This window comes from Mus caroli, chromosome 10 (genome assembly GCF_900094665.2).
Source record: "Mus caroli chromosome 10, CAROLI_EIJ_v1.1, whole genome shotgun sequence".
Taxonomy (NCBI): domain Eukaryota; kingdom Metazoa; phylum Chordata; class Mammalia; order Rodentia; family Muridae; genus Mus; species Mus caroli.
Window position 1 is genome coordinate 114,270,759 of NC_034579.1, and position 27,794 is coordinate 114,298,552.

Consider the following 27,794-nt stretch of genomic DNA (forward strand, 5'->3'; position numbering starts at 1 on the left):
GCCAGGGCTATACAGAGAAACCCTGTCTCGAAAAACCAGAAAAAGAAAAAAATAAATAAAATCTTTAAAAAGATTTATCTTATTTTTAATTCCGTGTATGTGTGCACGTGAGTGCAGGTGCCTGCGGTGGCCAGATCCTGCTGGAGCTGGAGTTAGAGGTGATTCTGAGCTGCCCAGCGTGGGTGCTGGGAACTCAGCTTGAACCCCTGTGCACTCTTAACCTGTGTGCCATTTCCTAGCTCCCAGTTCCTAGCATCAGTTGTATGAAAAATTGGTCATCACGGAATCACCTTACATATTACCAGTGTGACTTGCTAATATATAATGCATAGAATTTTCTCCAAAAGAAAAAATTTTTTTTTTCAAAAGAAAGGGTCTTGTAGCTGGTCTTTGCTACTTTGGGGGTTCTTTTTTCCACCCTTCTCTACCTTTTAACCGGCTAACATGAGATAAGAGGAAGAAAGGATACAGACGAAAGGAGAAAGAATAAAGTCGGGGGTCGGAAAGTGGGCAACGTTATCATGAGATCACTTCCTGCTGATTATGTGGATCAGTTCCTTGGGGCAAGTTTTATCTTCACTGTCAGGGCATCAAATTTCCTCTTCTTGTTTCTTCTTTGTGAATGACTAGTTAACAAACTGCAACCTGAGGCTGGAGAGATGGCTCAGCAGTCAAGAACACTGACTGCTCTTCCTGAGTTCAATTCCCAGCAACCACATGGTGGCTCACAACCATCCATAATGAGATCTGATGTCCTCTTCTGGTGTGTCTGAAGTCAGCTACGGTGTACTTATATATTACAATAAATAAATCTTAAAAAACCAACAAGCAAACAAACAAACTGCAACCAACAACCAGTCAGCAACAACCATCAACCAATCACCCAACCAGCCAATCCATTAGCTCCCCAGGGTCCTAGCATTTATGTATACCCTGAAAAGTCCCCAAACACCACACACTTGCAGAAACTATCTGCAGCTGGCAAAATCCTGTCCCTGCTATAGCACGTGACAAATAGTAAGCTGCTCTGAGCGATCTGAAGCTGCCCCATGTCCCACACCTGGGATTAAAACAAAAACACATTCTTATAATATTTCTGAGTTTTTAAAAGAAACCGAAATTCCAATGTTGTCACTACTAACTAGCCCCGGAACTTTTTGTGTAGGATTTACTATTGTAGGCTGGCCTTCGATTCCAGAGTTCTACCTGCCTCTCTCTCCCAAGTGCATAGGTACGCACCACCACACCAGGTTGGAGTTTTCTAAATTTTAAGAATTTAATACTTTTATCCATTCTTTAAGAATTTCATGCTCCCTAATTTCTTGTTTTCTGTGTGGTCACCCTCTGACTTGTGTCATGGTTGTCACTGAATTACATTATGTCACTGCAGGGCAGCTTGGAACCAGCCTTCCCTTTCCTGAAGGCTAAACTCATGCCCTTTCCTACCAGGGTGCAGTCCTCTTTCTGGGGCTATTTCTTCACCATACTTTTCTCTGTCCTCGGACTTCTCATCTTACTGTACAAGCTTGTCTTCTGGTTAGTTAACTTTCTCTTGTCTCGGGTTCCATTTCTGCCTTTGTTCTCGGTCACTGGACTTGTGTAAGCCGCAGAGCAAACTAGCCTCGATATGTCTGGGCCCCAGGTTTCTGTGCTCACTGTGTGGTAGCATGTTAATCTAAGACAACAGTTATCAACCCATGAGTCTCTCCACCTGTAATTCTCAACCCCTTGAGGGGGTCACATGGCCTTTCCCAGGGGGCCCGTATCAGATATCCTACATGTCAGATTTTACCTTGTGATTTATGACAGTAGCAAAATTACAGTTATGGAGTCGCTATGAAATAATTTTATATTTGGAGCTCACTGCAACCTGAGGAACGGTATTAAAGGGTCGCAGCATCAGGAAGGTTTAGAACCACTGATCTAAGGCATGGTTACATTTCAGGCAAAATAACCAAACCCCTAAAAAACCCCACCAAAACAAGAAAAAACAAAACAACAAAAACAAGCCTGTAAGCAAATTGATGAAATCTCATTTTCTCCTCTAAAGGAAAAAAAGGGGGGGACATGGGGGGCAGGTAGCAGCTATGAAAAGCTATTTCAAAAATCTACACGTTGTGCAAAAGGTATAAATTTGGTCACCTTTCTAAAAGGTGGCATTTCCCTTTTAGAAAAAAAGCGTTCATGTGCAGTTGGGCTCTTAACAGGTGTTTGATATGGTTCGTCTCAAAGTTTCCTAGAAAGCTTGGGCCTCCCTAAAGTGCTGGTGTTTCATTAAAAGCTTTTGGAGGCATTCTTTAGAGTTCTGTTCTTGTGTATATAACACTACAATTTATCAGAGTCTCTTTAAGGCGAGGCACATTGTTTTCTTTACATTTATTTTTTTATTTTTATTTATGTGTGTGGGTCCCCAGGAGGCCAGAAGAGGGTGTCAGAGTCCCCAGAGCTGGAGTTACAGGCCAGCTTCCTATGTCAGTTCAGGGGGCCAAACTTCGGTCTTCTGTAAGAGCCTCAGGTACTCTTAGCCATCTCTCTAGCCCCTAGCTACACTAAAAACAAAAACAAAAGCCCCTAAATATAAAAAGTATTACTTACATACAAATAAGTGTGTTAGTGTGTCTCTCTCTGTGTGTTTTTTGTCTGTATATGTGTGTTTGTGTGTGTGTGTGTATGTGTATCAGTGTGTATGTGTGTGCACCTGTGTGTACATGTGTGCATATGCATGAGTGTGCATTGTGTGTGTCAGTGCATGTATGTGTGCATGTGTGTGTGTGTGCATTCCTCTGTGTATGTGTTCGTGTGTGTGCATGGACCTGTGTGTGCACAGGGAGCCCAGAAGGAAGTTTTGGGTGTCTTCCTCTCACTTTCTGTCTGTCTCTTCTGGACCTTGGAGCTCATGTCTCAGCATGCTCTGGAGACCCTGCTGTGTTAGGCAAGGTTTCATTCTTTCTACTGGAAAGGTCCCCTGACCCCATCCCCCACTTGGCTCTCTTCCTTCTATTTTTTTCTCTCTCCCTGCGACTGTATGCTCTCCAGAAGTCCTAGGCTCCAGGAATAAGAAAAAAAAAGGACAATGCTATGTTCGTTTGAAGTGGCCATAATGAAACACATTTTTTATGCTAGCTTAAAAATAATTAAAAAAAACAAACAAACAACTAAAGTGCTTTTCAGTTCAAAAATAAGGGGATAAAAGTGGGGCTGGAGGGATGGCCAAGTGGCTAATAGGGGCTGAGGAGATGGCTCAGTAGCTAATAGGGGCTGGAGGGACTGCTCAGTGGATAATAGGGTCTGGAGGGACCACTCAGTGGCTAAGATCACTTACTGCTCTTGCAGAGAACCCAAGTTTGGTTCTCAGCACCCATGTTGGGTACTCAGAACTACCTGTAACTCCAGCGTTAGGGCATCCATGGCTTCTTCCTGACCTCTGCTGGCATCTGCAGTCATGTGCCCATACAACCACCCCCATACAAGTACACATAACTAGAAATAAAGTAAATCTTTTGAAAGAAGAATAAAATAAGTGAAAAGGAAACAAAGTTAAAAAACATTGTCTTGTTTGGAGAAACAAAAAGTACTTACTTTGCAATAACTTATCATAAAGGTGGTTTTAAGGTCAGGGTGTGCTGGCTCCTGTGAGTTCCCAGAATGTGGGAAACCCAGCTGCAGAATCTCTGCTTTAGCGTGGGCTGTGATGGTGTGAGGGGAAGTGGCCCGAATAGGCCTTCAGGAGGTGGCACTATTAAGAGGTGTGGCCATGTTGGAGGAAGTGTTTGGGCTTTGAGGGTCTCAGGTACTCAAGCCAGCCAGGCCCAGTGTCTTACTCTCTTTCTGCCACCTGCCAGTCCAGATGTGGAACTCTCGGCCACCTCTCCAGCAACACATCTGCGTGCATGCCGCCATGCTTCCTGCCACTGATGGTTATAGACTAAACCTATGCCAGCCCCAATTAAATATTTTCCTTTATAAGAGTTGTGGTGGCCGGGCGTGGTAGCGCACGCCTTTAATCCCAGCACTCGGGAGGCAGAGGCAGGCGGATTTCTGAGTTCGAGGCCAGCCTGGTCTACAAAGTGAGTTCCAGGACAGCCAGGGCTATACAGAGAAACCCTGTCTCGAAAAACCAAAAAAAAAAAAAAAAAAAAGAGTTGTGGTGGTCGTGGTATCTCTTCACAGTAACAGAGACCCTAACTAAGTCAGGGGGATTGCACTCATGCTTTTTCCTGTACAGTACATAAATGAATAAGATTTTAGATTGGGTCAAACTCAGGCAAGGTAGCACGCACGTGTCTATAATCCCAGTGCTTGGGAACGGAGGCAGGAAGGCTGACATGACCTCGAGACTAGCATGAGTACAGGGCCAGCCTGGGCTAGACAGTAAGATCCTGTTTCAAACAAATATAACACAACAACAATTAAAAAAAGAAGTATATGGCTTAGGGTTATATTTACTAACAGTAGGAGAACCATGGGAAGGACAGACACTAAGAGTGGTTGTTATCTCCAGGCAGAGAAGGTGAAGCCAGGAAGAAGGGTGTAAAAAAGCTGGCTGAAGCTGTAGCAATACGGGGCTGTTCATCCAACTCCTGGTGATTTTCTTTCTCTTTCTTTTGTTTCTTTCTTTAGTATGGTCTGATCCTGTCTGGCCAGCCTGTGTCTCTTGGCAACCATTCCCGGCGCTTGTCTTTGGCTTCCTTCACTCTCTTGCCCAGAAGTTTAGCCTATTTTGCTCTGCCCCCTTGCTATTTCTTCAGAGTGTGATGTCGGTGTTGGTGCCGCGGAACATGGAGTGACAAGCTGCCCAAGTGTGGGAGCTTTGTTCCTGGGCTCCTTATCTTTCTTGTTTAAGGGTTTTTCTGACAACATATTGGTGGACATAATCTTTAGAGAGACTGAAAAAATTGGATTCCGCTAGTCCTTTCAGATGCTGACCATCAAGGCACAGTAGTATCTGTCTCAGGAATCAATCTCTCTCTTTTTTTCCTCCTCCTCTTCTTAATATTATATATATAATAATTAATTAATTAACTAATTTTGGCTTTTCAAGACAGGGTTTCTCTGAGTAGTTCTGGCTATTTTGAAACTCACTCTATAGACTAGGCTGGCCTCGAACTCACAGAGATCTGCCTGCCTCTGCGTGGATTAAAGGGACATGCCACCACATCTGCTGCTGCTGCCACCACCACTGACGCCTCCTTCTCTTCTCCTCCTCTTCCTCCTCTCCCTCCTCCTCCAACCTCTTCTTCTTCCTCTTCTTCCTATTCCTCTGCTTCCCCTTTTTCTCTTCCTCCTCTTTTTCTTCTCCTCCTCTTTCTTCTTCCTCTTCCTCCTCCTCTTTTTAAATTACCAAGCGGGAAGCACTCAGACTGACATCCACAGTGTACCAGACTGCACGCCCCCTCTCCAGTTCTCATTGGTCTATAACGAGAATGCTCCTTACACAAGAGCAAGCACACTCTGCTGTGGGTCACGATGCTTCATGGGAAAGCCTTGTTTGTCATTCCCACCGCTGACTTGGAGCACACAACACCTCCACTCTTCACCAGAGCATCAGCAGCCACCTCTTCTGTGCCCCTGTGCTTCTCACAGTCTGGAGTCTGTGCTCACCATCCCTTTCACGAAACGTTATACCCAAGGTAGCTGGAAAGAGAACATTCAGCTGCATCCCGACACAGCCAACCGTGTAGAAGGTGCCATAAAGAGCTATGTTTTTTATGTGTACGCATGAACGCCTTAGTGTATGTAAACATACATAGACAAATGCAACCAAATAAACAATAAAAAGCACTATAATAAGCCAGCCATGGTGGCGCACGCCTTTAATCCCAGCACGTGGGAGGCAGAAGCAGGAAGATTTCTGAGTTCAAGGCCACCCTGGTCTACAGAGTGAGTTCCAGGACAGCCAGGGCTACACAGAGAAATGGTCTCAAAATCAAAACAAAACAATAACAACAACGAAAGGACTACAATAAAATAAAGATAAATAAAATAATAAAAATATAAAAAGTGTACTTGTGACATCTTAGGTGACACAGAGATGCCATAGGTCATGGAGGACAATGTATTTTTCGGTATTTCTAGGACCTGGAATCCCTCGACAATTATAAATAATGACAAGAATAACCTTAAGCCATATCATAGTGTCTTCTTAGTAACATGCCCTGAGCTCACGATCTAGCGCCAGCACCCTTGAAACAGTGTCTCCTTTAGAGCTAGGGTTGTGACTCAGTGATAGACTACCTAACTGGTGTTTGCAAGCCAAAAATAAATAAAATAATATAAAAATAAATAAATTTCAAGCTTTACAAAATCAAGAATACAGGAAAAGAATGAACACATACACATACGTGTGCACATATTCATACAATCACACTCAGCAGAAGACACCTTGAGGAAGTAGAATGACCATAAAGGTATAGGTTCCTGGAATAATTATAACTGAGAATGGTATTCGGAATATATAATAGCCACTATGATTTAAAAAGAAAAAAAAAGGAGCAAACTGACAGATAATCAGAGAAGCTTCAAGGGGGTAAGCCAGGGATATAGTTCAGTTAGACCATTCTCATTTTGATGCTTTTTGTAGATGCTTAAGAAAATATATGTGGGAACTGGAGAAATGGCTCAGAGGTTAAGAGCACTGGCTGCTCTTTCAGAGGTCCTGAGTTCAATTCCCAGCAACCACGTGGAGGCTCACAACCATCTATAATGAGACCTGGTGTCCTCTTCTGGTGTGTCTGAAGACAGCTACATACACATTCATACTCACAGACACAGAATAGATGAAGTAATTCTATAAAAAATTTTACATTTCCCTTGTGACTAAAGATGCTGAACACTTTTAAAAATATTAATGAGTATTTTCCCACAGTGACACCTGCCTATGTGGTTGATCTGCCCTTTGGTTGGTTGGATGGTTTGTTGTTGTTGTTGCTTTTTTTTTTTCATGTTCTTTATATTTTCTTTCTTTCTTTTTTTTTTTTTTCCGAGACAGGATTTCTCTGTGTAGCCCTGGCTGTCCTGGAACTCACTCCGTAGACCAGGCTGGCCTCGAACTCAGAAATCCGCCTGCCTCTGCCTCCCCAGTGCTGGGATTAAAGGCGTGGGCCACCACCATATATATGCAGGCAAAATGCTGTACACATAATAAATAAATAAAAGAATAAATACATCTTTTAAAAAAGAAAATGTATGATTTAAACAAATTAGAAAACAAATAATCAGTGGCCAAATCAGGGTGATTCTTTTCTCTAATTTTAAAATCTGATACAAACCCAAGACAAGGTTATGGAACCATTATGAAGGAATCAAGTCATTATGGACTGACTTGCTCATATTAAGAATATGTTCAGCCGGGCGTGGTGGCGCACGCCTTTAATCCCAGCACTCGGGAGGCAGAGGCGGGCGGATTTCTGTGTTCGAGGCCAGCCTGGTCTACAGAGTGAGTTCCAGGACAGCCAGGGCTACACAGAGAAACCCTGTCTCGAAAAACAAAACAAAACAAAACAGAACAAACAAAAAGAATATGTTCTCCTTGCATTTTGAAAGTAGCTCCTTAATAGTAAGATAAATCAATAGCAGTTGTCAATATAAATAAGATAAAATGATATAAATGCATAGATTCTTAATAGTTTAGTCAAATGGACTGAGAAGTACTGTAAGATAAATACCATTTCTTCATAGTATATCATACTAACTTGAGACAGAAACAAATGGATAGTGGGTCCCCTTCCAGGTGTCCCTTGCTGCCATCTTCAGAGATGAATGTTGTGCTGGGTAGAGTAGGAGATGGCTCAGAATTGTATTGTAATGGCTCTCAAGAGTAGTCAGGGGCCATCAATGGCGACAAATATCAGTTGGGTGTGGTGTCATGAGAAAGGCGGTATCATATGCCTCGTAAGATGAGATGGAGGTGGGAGGGGTTCTATGGGTCACGCAATTGAAATAAATGAGCTGGGATTTATTAGCACCAATCTGCTGACCTCAGCACTGGCCTCTTTACCCACTGAGTGTATAGCCACGGCAATATCTCTACAAATGTTTTGTGATATCTTTAGAAGGTTTTGGGGGTTGAAATAGGAAAAAGGTAGTTACCTCAATAAGCAAATTATATGGTTCCTGGGCATGGATTGCCAAAGTGGGAGGGGTGAGGTTGGTGGCCGAATCCCATTCTATTTTCAATTCCTTTGAAAATAGAATACCACTTTAAATTCTATCTATCTCAATTTGGGGATTTTTATTTTGGTGATGAATTAAACAAATTAGAAAACAGATATTTGTTGGCTCATCTTGTAATTTCAGCTACATAAGGGACTGGGTGTAGGGAGTACAGCATAACAAGATGCGACATCTCATTAAAAAAAAAAAAATGGCTGGAGAGATGGCTCAGCCATTAAAGGCTAGGCTCACAACCAAAAACCTAACTGCCAAGAAGCAATAAAAACTCCTTTTAAACTCCTCCATACCATAGCTCTCTATTTAAAGGTTTTGGCCTACGGAGACTGAAACAGTCTTCTTGCTATGGATGACATCCAAGGCCAGGCTTAGTTGGAAGACTCTGGGTGAGGAGTTGTATCTTTTACACAGGACCAAGCGTTGGATTTTTTATTTCCTTTACTCTTCCTTAGCTGTGGGCCTTGGCTATGCGGCAATGATTTGAAATAGTCTGAGGGGGTCATCTATATTTCAACGGGGCACACCCACATTCACAAAACTAGAGATTCATTTTGGAGTATGTGAGTGGATCAGTTTATGCTAGCAATTTTCAGAGGTTTCAAAAATAGCTTCCTTAGGGATTGCTACTCTGAAGCCCAAGCAGAGTATAATGGAAAAAACCACCTGGTAGGAATACAGTGAGATTTTTAATTACACACTGGGTAGATCTGCCAAGTTCCAAACATAAAAATAGCTTCCACTTTGGGCTGAGCTGTGGATGGCGTAATGTATGTAATTGCTGGCACAAGCCATTTTGGAGGAAACCTACTTAGATATTTCATATTTTGGACATTTTATCAGTATATTCCACTCTTTGGGATTGTGGTTTTCCCATCTTTTCTATTCTCTTAGAAATACTCTTGAGTAGGCATTTAATTAGGCTGTAATTAATTGCTTTCTTTCCCTGTTGCAGGGAGGGTTAGGGTTTACTGTGTGTAGAGGATGTTAAATCCTGAATGGAAGTGGACACGTGCTGAACAGCTTGGGTATTTCTGAGCCTTACTTCCACTTCCTAATGTCACTTTAGATGAATGGGTCCTCTAATGTGGCCCAGGCCATCTACAGTCCTCTACCATGGACACTTCTATAAATTGGTTGGTCCATTTTGTTTTGGGCATCCCACCAATATTTTGAAATTTCAGGAAGTGAAAATGAGGCCTGTTTTTTTTTTTTTTAATTATTATTATCTCATTAGTTTCAAAGGAGAAACAAGCAGTTAAGAAGAAAAACAGTCATAACCAAATATTTATTTATTTTAAACTTCATTTATTTAATGTATGTGAGTACACCATTGCTGTCTTCAGACACACCCGAAGAGGGGGTCGGATCCCATTACAGATGGTTGTGAGCGACCATGTGGTAGCTGGGAATTGAACTCAGGACCTCAGAAAGAACAATCGCTGCTCTTTACTGCTGAGCCATCTCTCCAGTCCCCAGAACCAAATATTTATAATGAAATGTGAATAGCTACTAAATAGAATTTATGCATTCAACTAATATGAAATGGAATCTACTGAATAGAATGTTATAGGAGCCCAGAAGAGGGGGTGGAATCCCATCAAGAAAATGCCATGGGTGCTTCCACTGAGGAAGTGAAAGCTTAGTCTTGTAGGATGAAGTGACTTTTCTAAGCAGGATGGAAGGGGGGGGGGATGGAGAAAAGATGAGGAAGGGTAAACATGAAAGCAGCTCTCAGGGTAGATGTCTTCGTTAGAGTTTCACCACTGTGAACAGACACCATGACCAAGGCAACTCTTATAAGGACAACATTTCATTGGGGCTGGCTTACAGGTTCAGAGATTCAGTCCTTTATCATCAAGGCGGGAACATGGCAGCATCCAGGCAGGCACGGTGCAGGAGGAGCTGAGAGTTCTACATCTTCATCTGAAGGCTGCTAGCAGGATACTGGCTTCCAGGCAGCTAGGATGAGGGTCTTAAAGCCCATGCTCACAGTGACACACTTCCTCCAACAAGGCCACGCCTTCTAATAGTACCACTCCCTGGGCCATGCATATTCAAACCATAAGAATCAGCTCGTCCTTAGTTGTGTGGGAATTATTATCTCAAAATGAGTGATTTCTGTGTTCAACAAGATCAGCTTTCTTTTTCAGATTGACGATTACCCAGAATTTCTGAGTTCACCAGACAGAGAGATCAACCAGCACATTCGGATTGTCTATTCGTCAACGGTCTTGAAAAAGGAGCGCGGAAAATCGAAAGGGGTCGGGAAATTCCTATTTCCTGCTCACCACAGCAATGCCAACAAAAAAGGTATGGAGGACGTTGCATAAGCTTTCCTTTTGAGACAAGGTCTCTCTGCCTTTTGATACCCATAGATTAAAAAAAAAAAGTTCTGGTGAAGAAGCATTGAGGTTAAGCAGAAGGTTCATGAACCTCGGTCTGGACTAGCCACTGGCCAACCTTTGAGCTCTGGGTCTCCCACTAGGAAAGGGTGGTCATTTAACCACATTTGTTCATCAAAAATAACTTTTGAGGGCTGGTGAGATGGCTCAGTGGGTAAGAGCACCGGACTGCTCTTCCGAAGGTCCAGAGTTCAAATCCCAGCAACCACATGGTGGCTCGCAACCATCCGTAACGAGATCTGGCGCCCTCTTCTGGAGTGTCTGAAGACAGCTACAGTGTACTTAACATATAATAAAAAAATCTTTAAAAAAAAATAATAACTTTTGAACCAGGAACCATGGGGCGGCGCATACCTGTAACCTAGCACCTGGATGGGTGAGGCAGGAGAATTTCAAGCAGGAGAAATTCAAGGAGAAGGAATAGAAAAACAAAGGAGAAACATTGCTGCTGACCTGTCTCTGGCACTAGGTAACGAGGTGAAAGTACGCTGTATCCAGGACCTTTGAAAATAGTCTCTGTAGAATCTAGGACTGGGGTTAATTCTGGCCATAGAGGGCACATGGGATTGCCTGCCAAGAAGCAGGGTTGGGTCACTGGACAGAAATGACACTCAGAGGAAGCAGTGAAGTCATGGACTTTCAGGCTAATTTAACCAAACAGGATTCTTGCTGAAAGCAGGCCGGGGTGGTCCGATGTTACCTGGGAGCATAAAGAAGACAAGGAATCAAATTTGATACACGAAGTGACCATGTATAGAACATGGAGGAACCTGGGCTTGTTTGCTTTGAGATAGTGTTTGCTCGATAGCTTTGTGGTTGAAAAATCACAGAGGACCTGGGTTCAGTTCCCAGAGCCCATAGGTGGTTCATAGCCATCTGTCACTCCATACTCAATGCCCTCTTCTGACCTCTGTGGGCACCAGGCACAGAGGTGATGCATATACATACATGTAGGCAAAACACTCCTACACATTAAATAAGTAAACAAAAGGATGGCGTCCTTAGTGTCAACGGAAAGGTGGGAAGGGAAGGTTTGAGGTGCCCAAGGAGAACCCCTTCTTTCAACACCCAAGTAGAGTGGCCATTCACTGTCCACTGGTCTTCATTCCAAACCAGATTGAGAACCAGCCAGAGTATCAGACAGCTACACAGTAGAAGGAAGGTGTACGATGTTTTCCCCTTTAATGGACCAGCAGCCCTGCACCTCGATAGCTACAGCATGGAAACTGTTTGTACCAGGCATCATTAGCAGGGTTATGAAATCCCTGGCCGCTCACCAGTCTCTTGTCACACTAATTAGGATATCTAACTGGTGTTGGTTGCCTCAAATGCATTGTCAGCTTGCCCACATGCACCATTTTCTTGGCTCTTTTTCAACAGAGACAGGAACGTGAAAACATGGGAAGAACACAGAGAAAAGCATTTAAGTTTAATGGGATCAGAATCCCTAGAAACCTTGCAAGTGATATTGAACGGTGGAGAATTGATGTTGTATACCTCTGTGTGGCTAGTCACAGGATCTCTTCTGTCAAGTCATCTAGTCTTTACTTTCAAAGGTATCATCTGAGACGTGTTTCTGCAAGCTGGCCTTGAACTCGCAGAGACTCACCTGCCTCGGCCTCCTGAGTGCTGGGATTAGAGGTGTGCGCCTCCATTCCTGTCCGTCCCATCTGACAGTCTTATGTGGATGTCCTTTGAAATACAGGCTTTCTCTTATCCCAAGAAACAATAATACACATTACAAGATAAAAGCTGTTCACCCTTTCTATCATGCTAACAATGACATACTCTGTTTTCTGTTGAGGTAAGCTCTTTGGTTAGAGCATCTTTTTATATGTAGGGTACTGTGGTTTAACTCTTAGCTACTGTGGTCTGTAATGTGATCCTAAGTGAGGGCTCATGCCCATCTGACCAGCTGTGTCAAAAGAGTCATTACCAAAATCTTTAATGTTAATGATAATGTCACCTCTAGTGAAGCAACAAGCATGAACTCCTGAGATGTTAAATAAAGGTAATTATTAGGACTGACTTCAAACCTCTCGGGAGAAAGCCCAGGGAATATTTTTATCATGTGGTAATGTTGTCCACTCTCTAATCAACATGATCATCTGAACAAGGGAAACTCAACATGCAAATAACTTGTAATTAAGAACACTTGCTGTAAATCATCACACATGATTATCAGACCCAGCTTGCCCAGAGATACAGAGAAACAGTAGTTTTTCCTCGTGAACATGTACTTGTCCTTCTGTGTTTAGATGCAGAGCCATTATTAAATGTGGTGTCATCAGCTTTCCTTCAGTGCACCCTGCCTGAGAGAAATGAATGCAGAGGAAGGGTTAGCTCTGCTCACTCAGCTGTCCAAGGCCTCTTGGTCCCGTGGTTTTGGGCTTTGGCACAGTGGCATGGGTTGGAAGGGAGCATGATAGAGCAATGTTCTGGGTTCCGAACCCATACACAGCCTTTATATTTTGTTATGTCTAAAACAGCTCAATGGCTGCACCATGTGGCTAATCCACCTCCCTCCGATATTCCCAAGTTATTATTTACTAAAACCGATATTCCATCTTGGCTACCCTAGACCCAGATGTGAAGCCCTCTTGGGCTGCTCTTCCCCTGACTCCTACATGGCCGCTATGCTCTCTGTCCAGCAACTTCTCTGGCGTGGCGCCTTTTCTCTCCTTCTCCCTCTCCCAGCATGGCGGATCTCCTCCCTTGGTCCCTTGCCCAGGAATCCTAAAAGTCCCGCCTCTGTCTACCCTGCTCAGCCATTGGTTGCTGGCAATTTACTTACCAATCAGAACCAATTGGGGGCAGGGTCCCTCAGTGTCTTCCGGTGAAGACGTTTGGACTCTAGTAGAAATAATTTTGGGGGCCCAAATTAACATAATACAAACAGCCACAGCAAGGTGTTTACCTCGGGCCAGTTCAGAAGTGGAAAGAAAGATCAGAAGGACTTCAGGTCCCAATATCCACTTCACGGGCATGCTTTCGTTTACTTCTTCCTGGCCCCTACCCTGTGGGAGTTCTACCACCTTCCAGGAGCGATGCAATGCTGAATTGGGAGTAAGCCCCTGGGAGACTTCGCAGCACAAACTGTAGCAAACGACAGGAACAAAACCAGTGCCAACAGCGGCGATGAGAAACTTCCGAAGCCCTGGACTAGGTTGGACCGAGAATTACTCACTTTTAGGTTCATTCTAGAACATTGTCAGTACGAAAACTTACTTTGGTCATGGCACGTGCTTTATAACTGAATTATGTCCAACACTGACACATTCAGCCATAGAACATGAGTGCCGTTGAGTAACTGAATTTCAGTTTGAGTTTAAACAGCTGCCTGTGACTAGTGGTTACTGTCATCGTGCTAGAACACAGAGGACACTTTCGAGATTTAAAGAAAAACAGACTAATCCCCAAAGCAGAACGAAATATAATATAATATGAAAAGGAACAGAAGGAGGTGTGGCAGGACATACCTTGCCATCCCAACACCTTAGAGGTAGAGGCAGGGGGATCAGGAATTAAAGGTTATCACCATCTGTATAGTGAGATTGAGGCAGCCTCTGCTACAGGAAACTGTTCCAAAAAAAATAGAGGTAAACAAAACAATACAAAAACAAACAAGAAGGACGTTCACACAGCCAGCAGCACCTATCTGTAACCCAGCACTTAGGAGGCAGCACTTAGAGGCAGGATGATCAGTACAAGTTCAAGGTCAGCCTGGTCTACGTAGCAAGTTCCAGGCCAGCAAGGCTATGTAGAGAAACAAGAACAGAAGAAATAGAAGTGGAACCAAAATTTTGTATGCATCTGTGTCTTATGGTTTTATTGTCATGAAGAGACACCATGACCAACACAACTCTTATAAAGGATAGCATTTAATTGGGGCTAGCTTACGGGTTCAGAGATTCAGTCCATTATCATCATGGTGGGAAGCATGGCATTGGGCAGGCAGACTTGGTGCTGGAGAAGCCAAGAGTTCTACATCTTGATCCAAAGGCAGCCAGAAGACTCTATCCACACTGGGTGGACCTTAAGCCTCAAAGCCTTCCCCCACAGTGACACAGTTCCTCCAATAATGTCACACCTACTCCAGTATTGTCATACCTCCTAATAGTGCCACTCCCTGGGCCAAGATATTCAAACCACCACAATCTGTATTTGTACATACATGCACACACATACACATACACACATGTGTATATGTAAGCTAAAACCTAGACCATTTCCTAAAGTAAATGATGCGGGGGGGGGGGCGGGGGAGTAAAGGCATTGGGGAGTCTCTCAAGTTTGATGAGAAGTTTTATGTAATTCAACTTGAACATCTTTACAAGAGGAGGATTTTTTTTTTCATATAAAATCTCTTGCAATAGAAAAAGCAAATTTGTTCTGTTTTTTGGTTTCATCAACTCTGTTTCTGTGATAATATAAACCCACAGAAAACAGCTTGGGCGGAGAGGGGGGCGGGGGGAGGACTTATTGTCTTATAGTTCCAGGTTACAGCCCATCATGGTGGGAAAGTGAAGGCAGGAACTTGAAGCAGATAGTCATATCCACAGGCAAGGGCAGAGAGAAGATAAACACATTCATGCTTATGCCTGGATTACTTTCCCCCCTTTTTAAGTTAAGGACCTATATCCAGGGAACTGTCACAGGATTTTCCCTGTCCAATTATTAGTACAGCAGGAGGCCTGTGATTGGACAGAGAAAAGGGAGGCGGAGCTAAGAGTTTCAGGGAGAGAGAACGATGGAGGAGAGGAAGGAGAAAGCAAGGTGGAGACGGACAGGATGATTCAGAACCAGTGTGGCTTTAAATAGCCACAGGTAGCTATGTTATCATATAGAGATAGAATAATTGGGATAACTTCTCTAGGTGGGCAGCTTTTATCATTATCAATTGGTTCTGAAATTATTGTATGAGCATCTTGTGAATTGAGAATTTATTGATTCATAATAAACCTGACTGGTTTATTATAAGCTTCAAGAGTTTTGTTTTACTGGGTTACTGGAATGTGGGGCCGCCAACCACAGGGGTTTATGGCTGAGAAGGAACACGTGGCTCCAGAGACAGGTGCACCAGAGCTGAGAATACCTGATTGGTCACTGTGGGGAAGTTGGGGAGGGGTGGCGGGGATAGCTAGAGATAGAGCCAGTTGTGAGACCATGCTGGGGCAGAGAGTTGCTGGAGGTAGCATGGGAAGTCTGCTGGTCGTTTTTAATATTTCCTACAACAGGGAACAATCTGCCAACAAGAGGAGCATTTTCCTACTTCAATTGACGTATCAAGAGGGTTTTCCATAGATATTGTCACAGGACAGACCGGTCTAGAAAGCCCCTCATTTTGATTTTCTCCCGGATGATTCTAGACTGTGTTGACAGTCAAATCTAGTCATCACATAGTGTCTTCTAAAAAGTGTCCTGTGTGTGTGTGTGTGCGCGCGCGAGAGAGAGACTTTTTGTGCAAGTCTATGTATGTGTTATATGTACATGTTTGTGTGGGTGCGTGCATGTGCGCTCGTACATGTTAAGGCCAGAGGTCTATTCATGTGTCTCCCTTGGCTACTCTCACACGACATTTTGAGACACGATCTCTCACTCAACCTGGAGCTCATGGTTCAGCTAAGTTGGCCGATGTGTTCCAAGGATCCTCCTCCTAACCCCTACCCCAGTGCTAGGGTCACAGACACATGCCACCACCCCCAACTTTTACATGGATGCTGGGGACCCAGTCCTGGGTTCTTGTGTGGCGGGCACTTGACTGCCTGAGCCTCCTCCCAGCCTGCTGACAAATGTCTTCAGCTGGGTAGCATTATGAACATCCTGTCTGAAATCCACTGGGCTAGCTGACCAAGGACTTGTTGTCTAAGGCATTTGCCCTAGAGAACAGAATGCCTTCAGGCTTTAGTCAGTCTTGCCACAGACTCCGGTACCAGTGTCTAGGAGATCAGGCATTCCACCAACTCCAGAAGCAGGCTGAGTCCTACTCATGCCCAGGGAAAGAGGTGCAGAGTCTCCTTGTTGTCTTGCAAATGAAGACTTCAGGCCAACCTAGAGTGACATTGGCACTAGGATTTTTGTGTCACTACCCATTATAAACATTAGGTCCTCATAGACTTGAATTATATGATTAACAACCACATTTGTTTGTTTGTTTTTAAGTCAAGCAAGAGAATAATGGCCCTACCTTTTGGAGAAGAAAATTATCTAGGACTCTGAATGAATCCTCTCTCAGGTAAGATTATTTTTAACTTGCTGATAGAAACTCATTTTATGTTGCAGTTTTTGAAAATACATTTATATACATTGTATGTGTGGGGTGTGCAACAGTGTAGCAGTGTGTGTGTGTAGGTTAGAGATACCTTGCAAGGGTAGGTTCTCACCTACTTTGTGGGTTCTGGGGGTCAACCTTGGTGCTCAGTACCTTTACCTGCTAAGCCATCTCTTTAGCCCTCGTTCCCCCCCCCACCCCCCCAAATAACTTTTCTACTATTTGCTTTAGCTCTTATATACAACAATGTATATAAAAAAGTATTATGGAAAATTTTTTCCCTAAATTAAAATCCATCTAGCTAAAGTAACACCATGTCATCTAGGTTTCATTTTCATTTAATAATTCAATGTCTCAACGTAAATGAATAGTTGATTAAAGTTGAGCTAAAAGTAATTATTGGCTGGGTGGTGGTGGCCCACACCTTTAATCCCAGTACTTGGGAGGTAGAGGCAGTCAGATCTCTGTGAGTTTGGGGCCAGCCTGGTCTAAAAAAAAGTTCTGGCTATACAAGCAAACAAAAAATTATCGACCATGATTATTTACTCTGTGTAGAACAAAATATTGGGATTTTTGTTTGTTTGTTTAGTTCAGTTTTCCTTTTTGGGATGGGGGTCTCCTGTAATCAAGGCAGGCCTCTAACTCGCTATGTAGCTAAGGATGACCTTGAATTCCTGACACCCCCCACCCCCATCTTCACTCACTAGTGTGTGGGTTACAGTTTTTCAAAATGCTGAGGTGCTGAGGATCAAACTCAGGGCTTTGTGCATTTGAGGGAAGCCCTCTTCCAAATGGACCAGCCCCGAGCCTTACCATGGATACACAGGTGAATGAGGCATAATTCGTGTCCTATTCCTGTCCTTGAGAAGCCTAACAAGACTATATAAGATTTGCCTGGATTTATGGAATGGTAAATGCTCTGGGTACCCAAAATGAATTGAAGCAATTGTCTAAGAGGTGTTTTGTTGTTTTCTGTTTTTTTTTTTGTTGTTGTTGTTGTTGTGTTTTGTTTTTGTTTTTGTTTTTGAGACAGGGTTTCTCTGTGTAGCCCTGGCTGTCTGGCACTCACTCTGTAGACCAGGCTGGCCTCAAACTCACAGAGATCTTTCTGCCTCTGCTTCCCAGTACTGGAACTAAAGACATATGCCACCTCTGCCCAGCTCTGAGAGATTTAAAGAGGGGGAAAAAATGAAATTCATTTGTGGGAGAGATCAAGAATCCAGGTGACAGTTGGTAAGAGATAGTTCCCAAGGAGATGGGGCCATCAAGGAGACTGGGATGTGAAGACTGGGGTGGGCGGGTGATACATGGAGCATATGTTTAGGGCTGTATGATGGCTCATCTTGATCATCACCTTGACATACCCAGAGTCTTAGTCAGTGTTTCCATTGCTGTGAACAGACACCATGACCAAGACAACTCTTATATGGACAACATTTAATTGGGGCTGGCTTACAGGCTTAGAGGTTCAGTCCATTATCATCAAGGTAGGAAGCATGGCAACATCCAGGCAGACATGGTGTTGGAGAAAGAGTTGAGAGTTCTAGGTCTTGATCTACAGGCAACAGAAAGAGACTGTGTGCCACACTCGGTATAGCTTGAGCATAGGAGACCTCAAAGCCCACCCCCACAGTGATGTATTTCCTCCAACAAGGCCACACCTCCTCCAACAAGGTCATGCCTCCTTTAACAAAGCCACACCCCCCCTCTAGCAAGGCCACACCTCCTCCAACAAAACCACACCTCCTAATAGTGCCACTCTCCATGGGCCAAGCATTCAAACACATGAGACTGTGGGGGCTGTTTTTACTCAAACCACCATGAGCTTGTTACCTTGAATATGAGCCAAATAAGCCCTTTCCTCCTCTTAGTCACTTTTGGTTATAATATTTATCACAGCAACAGAGATCAAAACTACTATAGGATATAAGCAGTCCTGCGTGGCCTCAAAATAGATCCTGAAAGTAAAGTTGGGCCCATCCTTTGGAAAGCTTTTAAAAATAAGATTTTATTATTTACTTTGTGTGTGTGTGCTCGCTCACTCGCTCATGGAGGTCAGAAGAAGACATCTGAGAAGAAAACTGGGGTTTGGTACTGGTGGCCTCCGGTATGTGGGGCACAGCACTCTGTCTGCTCTGATGTTTGTCAGTGTCACTCTCTCTCACCGAGTCCCATAGCCTTCACAGGGCAGCAGAGTTGGAAATTCACATTTTACAGCTCCCACTGCTGGATGTGGGTCTGTTCACACCTTGTGTTAAAAATTTAAAAATCCCAGGGAAAGGTTGGTGACAATCCCACCAGAATAGAGAGGACTTGCCACTGAAAAATACCCAGCAGCCAGGGGGCCAGAGTCTCTGAAAACACTGTAGCTTACGTGTTCCCCGAGTGCATGGGGGCGGAGTTGAGTCTCCTCTCTGAGAGCGTTCTCCGAGTGTCATCTCCGTAATTAAACATCAGAAGTCTAAACAAAAGGCAGGATGGATGGAGGCTGGGAAGAACAATAATTAGAGGGCCATGGTCACGGGATGCGCACAGGCAGAGCTCCGCAGCGCCTCTCAGATGTGAGGCCGAAGCCTAATTATGAAAAGCTGCTGGCTGGGTCGGAAGACGGAGGCTGCTGTCTTGGGACATCAGATGCATAAGTGAGATTACTTTTCAGGATAGTGATAAACAACAGGTGTAAGCTCCCGAGGGAGGGATGGAAAACAGACTCGTGGTCTCTGGTGAGGAGATTAGTACCCAGGTTTCTCTCTCCTTAGGGTGACTTCATCAGTGGACAGGTCTGTGCATTCATAGAGCTTACAAGAGAAAACACAGGGAGCCATTTCACTGTTAAAAACTCACTTGCGTGTACGAGTGAGCATATCTTTATGGGTGTGGGTGTGTGTGTGTCACTTTCCATCTCAGGCCTTTGAGACAGGGTTTCTCACTTAACTTGGAGCTTAGCTGGTGACCAGTAAGCTTCAGGGATCCTCCTGTCTCAGTCCTCTATCTCCTGAGGTTCTGAGGTCCTCCTGTCTATGCTCCCCCCACCTTGTTAGCATTTTGTCTAAGCTTCGCCCCACGGTTACCTGGCAACAGCCAAGTGTGCCTGACTCACTATAAAAGGGGCTGTGCGCCCCCCTCAGCTCTCTCTTGCCTTCTTGCTCTCACTCTGTCCTCTCCCCCTCCTCCTCTCTTCCCACTCCACCCACCATGTGCTCATGGCCGGCCTCCTCTCCTCCTCCTCCTCCTCCTCCTTTCCCTCCTCCTTCTCTCCCTCCTCCTCTTCCTCCTTCTCCCCCCACTCTTTTTCTCTCTCCGCCTTTTTTTTTTTTGTCTCTACACCCTGAACTCCCCTCCCCACACCTTGAATAAACTCTATTCTATACTATACTCTCCTGTGGCTGGTCCCTCAGCAGGAAGGGATGCCTCAGCATGGGCGCTCAGAGGCACCCCCTTCCCTCACACCTGACTACACATTCACCAACATACTCCTTCTCTCCTTATTTTTTTTTTTTATAAACGTGACACACCTCATGACGAGGTGTCCTGGGGGTTTTAACTCAGGCCCCATGCTTGAGCATCAGCATTTTTGCTTCTGAGCAAGTATCTCTGACCTCGCTAAGGGGGGGAGGGTTGGAAACCAAACTCTCCTGTCGTTTGTTAATGGAATCTAGGTTGGTTTAGGCCAGCAGCGTCTCATTTTAGAGCACCCACCCTCCTGAATGCCATGTCCAGAGATGTCACTTAAACAAGTCTGCAATATTCCCAAGCTGAAGTCATGGGAGTTACATCATGAGCTTCCCGTGTTTAAAGGCAGACCACCCTACATACTCTCTAAATTCGGAAAGTACGAAGTGTGAAGTGTGAGCCATGATCTCATGCGATGTAGTAGTGGTGGTTGAGACTGTAGTGTCTCACATGTGCGGGGCATCTTGCCATTGCAGCCCCGCAGAGCAACGTGAACTTCCAGAACACAAGCCCCACGAGTGCGGAGATGTTCTGCCTTCTCGCTACTATATCCATACTTGCTTCTCTTCGAGGCTCCATGGCGAGCACATCCTCCTTTAACAACAACAAAAATAAATAAATAAATAAATAAATAAATAAAAAGTTACAAAGCAAGAAAGGAGGAAGAGGTCGCTAGGACAGAAGTCAGTGAAATAATTAATGATGGAGGGGCTGGAGAAACGGCTTGGTGCATAAGGAGGCCTGCAGCCCTTGCAGAGGGCCAGAGTTTGGTTCCCAGCGTCAGTGTTAGCTGGCCCACAACCGTCTGTTCTGGTACCGCCTTAGGGCACGTGTGGGTACATACACTCACACATAGGTGCACATATACACGCATAAAAATAGAATAGATGATTTGAAAGAGAAATAGTGACAGTGGAAAACATTAAGACCTCATCTCCCTTTCTTCTTGACAATCATAGCATCCTTTAAATGTTCCCAGCATTGGCCAGCATCTTGGAAAAGGTTAGGGTTTTCTCTTTCCTTTAAGTTATACTGAATTTCCATAGCATTCACTTTGCTGAGTACACAAAATCAGGAGACAAAGATTGAGTCATCATTGGAATCCGGTCACTATGTGGATGCCAAGCCCCCTCTGGGGACAAAGGCAGTGTTTGCTTTCCCACCCGAGCATGTTCCCAGCAGTTGCTAAAACTCTGAAACTCGACGCCTTGTACACAGCCTGGAGTATTTGCAGTGGTGTTCAGACGGCCGTGGTGCAAGAGAAGGTGTTTTGTTTTGTGACCGTTTCATAACTTCCATGTAGATGCCACTATGGAGTTACAATGGCTGCTGCCTGAATTTTAAACAAGCAACGTTTCAGTTGTAGCCGTCGACTTTAGGGTGCAGAGAAGGAGCTGGGGGGTGAAACCCAGAGTAGTCAACAGTACTGCACTGATAAGAGTGCATTTTGCAGTTTGGTTATTTAAAATTAATTTCAGAAATGGACTAAGGAGATGGCTCAGCACTTGAGAGCACTGGCTGCTCTTGCAGAGGAGCCAGGTTCTACCCACATGGCAGCTCAGAACTGCCTGAAACTCCAGTTCTAAAGGATCTGATGTCCCCTTCGGTCTTACACTAGGTGCATATGTGGCACACAGAGAGGCAGGCAAAACACCTATGCACATACATATTAAAATACAATATTAAGAGCCGGGCATGGTGGCGCACGCCTTTAATCCCAGCACTCGGGAGGCAGAGGCAGGCGGATTTCTGAGTTTGAGGCCAGCCTGGTCTACAAAGTGAGTTCCAGGACATCCAGGGCTATACAGAGAAACACTGTCTCAAAAAACCAAAAAAAAAAACCAAAAAAACAAAACAAAACCAATATTAAAAAACAAAACAAAAAAACCTAGTGAAGCTAGTGCTAGGTGGCACACATCTTTCATCCCAGGATTAAACTCAGGAGGCAGAGGCAGGTAAATCTCTGAGTTCAAGATCAGCCTGGTCTAGAGAGTGAGTTCCAGGACAGCCAGGACTACACAGAAAAACCCCATCTTGAAAAACAAAAAGCAAAAAACAAACAAGCAAAGTCCTTTCAGTGAAAGTATTGGGACTCCAAGAAGGTCCAAAGTATCCATCATAAAAAAGAAAGAAATGCCTTTGTAGGATGTGGTAGTGCAGAGGCTTGTGGATCCCCGTGAGTTCAAGGCCAGCCTGGACTACATAGCAAGCACCAGGCCAACCACTCTGAGACCCCATCACAAAATCCAAAACAATGACAAAACCCAAATCTAAAAGAGTGATTCTTTGTATGGCATTGGCAGGGTTTTATCTCTGAAAGAAGAACATGCCAAGAGATAGCCATACCTAACTTCCGGGAGTCAGTGGTGACAATATCTTAGTTACTTCTTCCACCGCCACAGACAGAATACTTGGCATAAATGACCCAAGGAAGGATTTATTATGGCTCATAGTTTTAGAAGTTGTGGCCAACCACAGAGGTAAAGGCACAGCAAAAGGCTTTGATGGTGGCAGTGCATTTTTGAGGTTGTTCACACTAAAGTAGACCAGGAGACATAAAAGGAGGCCAGACCAGGGCCAGGTATGGTTTTCAAAGGCCCACCCTTGTGACCTATGTCTACTATTCAGGCCCCATGGCCAAAAGGCTCTGTAGCCTTCGAAATGTTGCATAGCTGGGACTGAACACTCAAAATGACACTAGAGATCCAAACCATCCCAGAAAGTGGGATCTGGTCACCCCCTTCTCAGAACTAGCATTCTATCTACGTGAATAGTAATAGTTAGTTGCGTCCTGAGTCATGAATCGCTGAAACTGGTGGCTAGATTCTCTTGGTTCCTCATTGTTAAATTCTCAATATCGTATTTAATACTCATTTCTACCCACAGGTCCCGACAGGAGAGCAACACTCCATTCAAGGACCCAAGTTCCCATCCTTCAGACCTCAAGGAACTGTCCCCTGCAGGCCAAGGCGCCTCTCGGCCTTTGCCTACCCTCTCTAGTTGTCAGTCTATGGCAGCTACTGGCATGCCAGTCTGCTCCCTGTCTCTGGCATCAAGCACAAAAGAACCCCAGGAGCTTCCAGATCCCAGAGACTCCCCAAGAGAAGGTTCTTTCAGGCTTGATGGAGACAAAAGAGAGTTTGGCTTAGGAAATTCTCTCCCAGCCTCTCCTTTGCACAGCTGCCCGAGCCTGGAGAAGGAGGAGTCTGAACTCCATCTGTATATAATTTCTGCAACCTCATCGATATTTCTGCACCTAAAGAGTTCGTGGAACAACTACATTATAGTAAGTGACCGAGGAAGCCAGCCTTGACGTCCGCGTGTTTGCCTCAGGTTTTTTTGTTTCATTTTGTTGTTGTTTTAGTTTTTAGGGCAGAAACGCTTTCCTGTTCTCTCTCTCCATTTTGGGGACCGAGCCTTGGAATTTAGTGATTGTCGTGAACGAGAGAGAGAGGAATGCACTGGGCAAATAAGGGCATATTGTATTCAGGTGTTTGCACGTGAATGGGGAGAAGTGCTTATTAATGAGTAGTGCCTTTGGGACTGTCCAGTTGGCTAGGCAGTTTAGACCACTGTTAATCTTGCAGAGGGCCTGGCACTCACGTGGCAGCTCAACAACCGTCTCTAGCTCTAGTTCCAGGGCATCTGATGTCCTTTTCTGGCCTCCTTGGGAACCAGGCATGTATGTGGTATATGTAAGTAAGAAAGAGAGAAAGAGAGAAAGAGAAAGAAAGAGAGAAAGAGAGGAAGAAAGAAAGGAAGGAAAGAAAGAAAGAAAGAGAGAGAGAGAAAGGAAGGAAAGAAAGAGAGAGAGAAAGGAAAGAGGAAGGAAGAAACAGAGAAAGAAAGTAACAAACAAACAAAAAGGAAAGGAAGAAAGAGAGAGAGAGAAAGGAAAGAAAGAAAGAGAGAGAGAGAAGGAAGGAAAGAAAGAGAGAGAGAGAGAGAGAAAGGAAGGAAAGAAAGAGAGAGAGAGAGAGGAAGGAAGAAACAGAGAAAGAAAGTAACAAACAAACAAAAAGGAAAGGAAGAAAGGAGAAAGAAGAAAAATGTTAGGGAAAAGAGTAGGAACCCAGGCTTTTGAAGAGCAAGGACCATCATGATGAAGTTTTTCCAGGGTCTTTTGTAGTTAGCTGGGCAATATAGAACTCAGATAAAACTCAACAGCATCACTATGTCTCTGTATCTCCTTTTTAAAACTTTATTATTCTGGTGTGCATATGTATGTATGATACGGGAGGGGTACACGTGTGCCACAGTGTGCATGTGCAGGATGGCTTCTTGGAGTCGCTTCTCCCCTCTGTCTTTCCTATGTTCTGGAGCCTGAACTCAGGTCATCGGGCTTATGGAACAAGCGCCTTTGCTCACTGGCCCGTCTGCAAGGTCCGTTCTTGTATTTCCTTACTGCACTAATTTAACAGCTATTGTGAGAATTATTTTTTCAGTCTAGATATTAATTGTCTAAGTCTCTATTTCCTTTTTTCTTTCTTCTTCTTCCCTCCCTCCCTCCCTCTCCCCTCCCTCTCTCCCTTCCTATTTTCTTTCTTCTTTTCCTTGTGCCCACCACTTAAACAGGCCAGCCTTGAATCTGCATACTTCTGCTTTAGCCTTTCAAGTTCTAGGATTACAGGCACATGAAGTTATCAAATTCTAGACTGACTTATGAAAGTAAAGCATAAGGGAGGCCATGGAGATTCAAGCGTGGACACATGACATTGAGCAGAAGCAGAGATTGCCTTTTGTAGACAAAAATCCCGACAGTCTCCCCCCTCTTCTCCTCTTTCAGAGAGCCACTCTTTTACAGGATCCTCTATGTGCTAGCGAGCATAATGACGTCATCGGGAAACCGAAGCCATACAGGTAAGGCTTGATATGGGATACTCATTAGAGATTTCTCTCTGCACTTCTAGAGCTGTGTGGTGAGTGTGGTTGGCTGCCATATTCAAATGCCTACCTCAGCATCTGCCGTAAGTTTTAGATCTGCAAACACAAGTATTCACGGGGACAAGTTGGGAGCCAGAGGAGAGGAGTAGTAAGGGACTGTCCTGGCTGGGTTTGTGTGTCAACATGACACAGGCTGGAGTTAGCACAGAGACTGGAGCTTCTGTTGAGGAAATGCCTCCATGAGATCCAGCTGTGGGTCATTTTCTCAATTAGTGATTGTTGGGGAGGGCCTTACCCACTGTGGATGGTGCCATCCCTGGGCTGGTAGTCTTGAGTTCTATAAGAAAGCAGGCTGAGCAAGCCAGGGGTAGCAAACCAGTTAGCAACATTCCTCCATGGCCTCTGCATCAGCTCCTGCTTCCTGCCCTTCTTGAGTTCCAGTCCTGCATCCTTTGGTAATGAACAGCAATGTGGAAGTGTAAACTGAACAAACCCTTTCCTCCCCAACTTACTTCTTGATCCTGATGTTTTGTGCAGGAATAGAAGCCCTGACTAAGACAGTGACTGAAACACAGTGAATTGAGGGTTGATGGTGCATCATAGAGGGCACCCCTTGCTCCTCCCCCATGGACATAAACAGGGTGAACTTTTGGAGGACTTAGGGCACTATGATGGATTGTATATCCTTGGACCAGGGAGTGGCACCATTTGAAGGTGTGGCCTTGTTGGAATAGGTATGACCTGGTTGGAATGGGTGTGTCACTGTGGGTGTGGGTATAAGATCCTCACCCTAGTTGCCTGGAAGTCAGTCTTCCACTAGCAGCCTTTGGATGAAGACATAGAACTCTCAGCTCCTCCTGCGCCATGCCTGCCTGGATACTGCCATGCTCCCACCTTGATGATAATGGACTGAACCTCTGAACCTGTAAGCCAGCCCCAATGAAATGTTGTTTTTTATAAGACTTGCCTTGGTCATGGTGTCTGTTCACAGCAGTAAAACCCTACCTAAGACAGGCGCTAACCCTGTCTTAGGGTTTTCATTGCTGTGAAAAGACACCATGACAAGGGCAACTTTTACAAAGGACAACATTTCATTGGACCTGGCTTTCAGAGGGCGGTCCATTGTCATCAAGGTGGGAGCATGGCAGCATCCAGGCAGGTAGACACGGTGCTGGAGATGCAAAGAGTTCTACATCTTGACTGGAAGGCAACCAGGAAGAGACTGTCTTCCAGGCAGCTAGGAGGGTCTTAAAGCCTACCTCCACAGTGACACACTTCCTCCAACAAGGCCACACCTCCTAATAGTGCCACTCCCTGGGCCAAGCATATTCAGACCACCACAGTGAGTAACAAGGCTCTGAAAAGCCCCCATCCTGGAGCTTTCCACAGCCAGTGAGTGCCCCTTCTAGTGCAAATCTCCATTTCTGAACACAGTGCTAGGTGAGGTCTTAAAGGATTTCATTTGTCTAGTGTGTGTGTGTGTGTGTGTGTGTGTGTGTGTGTGTGTATGTGTGTGTATGCTGCATTCACACCCCATTACATGCCCTGCCATGTATGTGGAGGACAGAGGACAACATTCGGGAGTCACTTCTCTCCTTCATTGCATGGGGCCTCAGGACTGAAGAGAGGTTGTCGCCCTTCACCACGGTCCTTTAACCTGGGGATTCATCTCCATGTCCCTTCTAATGAGAACGATTTTTATCCCCAGAATCCATCTGAGGGGCACAATGGGTAAAATGAGATTAACATAATACTAAAGTTTTCGTGTGTGGGAACCTGCTATGGGAGGGACACTGGAAAGATGGACTAGTGTTCAGAGTGTGTGTATACTGCTCTTGTGCTCTTGTAGAGGATCCTAGTTCAGTTCTGAACTCAGGTTGGACTGCTTTCAAAGGTCTGTTGCTCCAACTCCAGGGCGTCTGCTGTATCTGGTCTCCAAGTGTGGTGTCACTCCTGTGCACACACACACAGACACACACAGAGTTCATGATTTTACTTTCCATGGTGGAAGAGCATTTGTTTCTAGAAAGTCTGCCTGCAACAACTGGAAGCATGAGCTAGCTTGTGGCTCTGCTCTCTGTGCCGACCTCCCCACCCCCATCTAAAACATAGACCGTCTATCAGAACATGCGTAGCCTCCACATGGCATTTACAGCTGCCGGCCACTTAGGCCAAGTGATACAGCTTTCCCTGTCGAGTAATACATGGAGATTTCTGTATAAATACACTTATTTCAGAAAAGGAGGTAATGGAAAGAATACATTAAGCTAATATTATTACATAGGGCTTCTGGATATGTCCCTGGTCCAAATGAGCCCATGGGAAAGTTTACTAGGGATAGTAGGATCGTGGCAGCTGGTCAATGGCAGGGATGAACAGTGAGTTAGAAAGTGATTGGCAGGTCATTCCGTGGGGTGCAGGGCCTCACTGCTGGTCAATGCTAAGTCTAGGAAGACACAGTTTAGTTAAGATCCTACCAGTCACAGCTGGAAGGTGGGGGCACAAACCTTTGATACCAGAATTAAACTCAGGAGGCAGAGGCAGGTGGATCTCTGAGTTCCAGGCCAGCCTGGTCTACAGAGTGAGTTCCAGGACAGCCAGGGCTATACAGAGAA

The 27,794-nt window shown here is 44.7% G+C and overlaps 1 protein-coding gene across 1 annotated transcript in view; it reads left to right on the plus strand.

The window, feature by feature from the left end:
• Positions 1-27,794, plus strand: part of C10H12orf56 (chromosome 10 C12orf56 homolog) — a 52,964-nt gene that overhangs the window by 5,427 nt on the left and 19,743 nt on the right. Inside the window, exons 2-5 of the mRNA XM_021174785.2 lie at positions 10,320-10,479; positions 16,734-16,806; positions 23,182-23,581; positions 25,082-25,155. Coding sequence (XP_021030444.1) covers positions 10,320-10,479; positions 16,734-16,806; positions 23,182-23,581; positions 25,082-25,155 — 707 coding nt within the window. The remainder of the gene's footprint in view (positions 1-10,319; positions 10,480-16,733; positions 16,807-23,181; positions 23,582-25,081; positions 25,156-27,794) is intronic.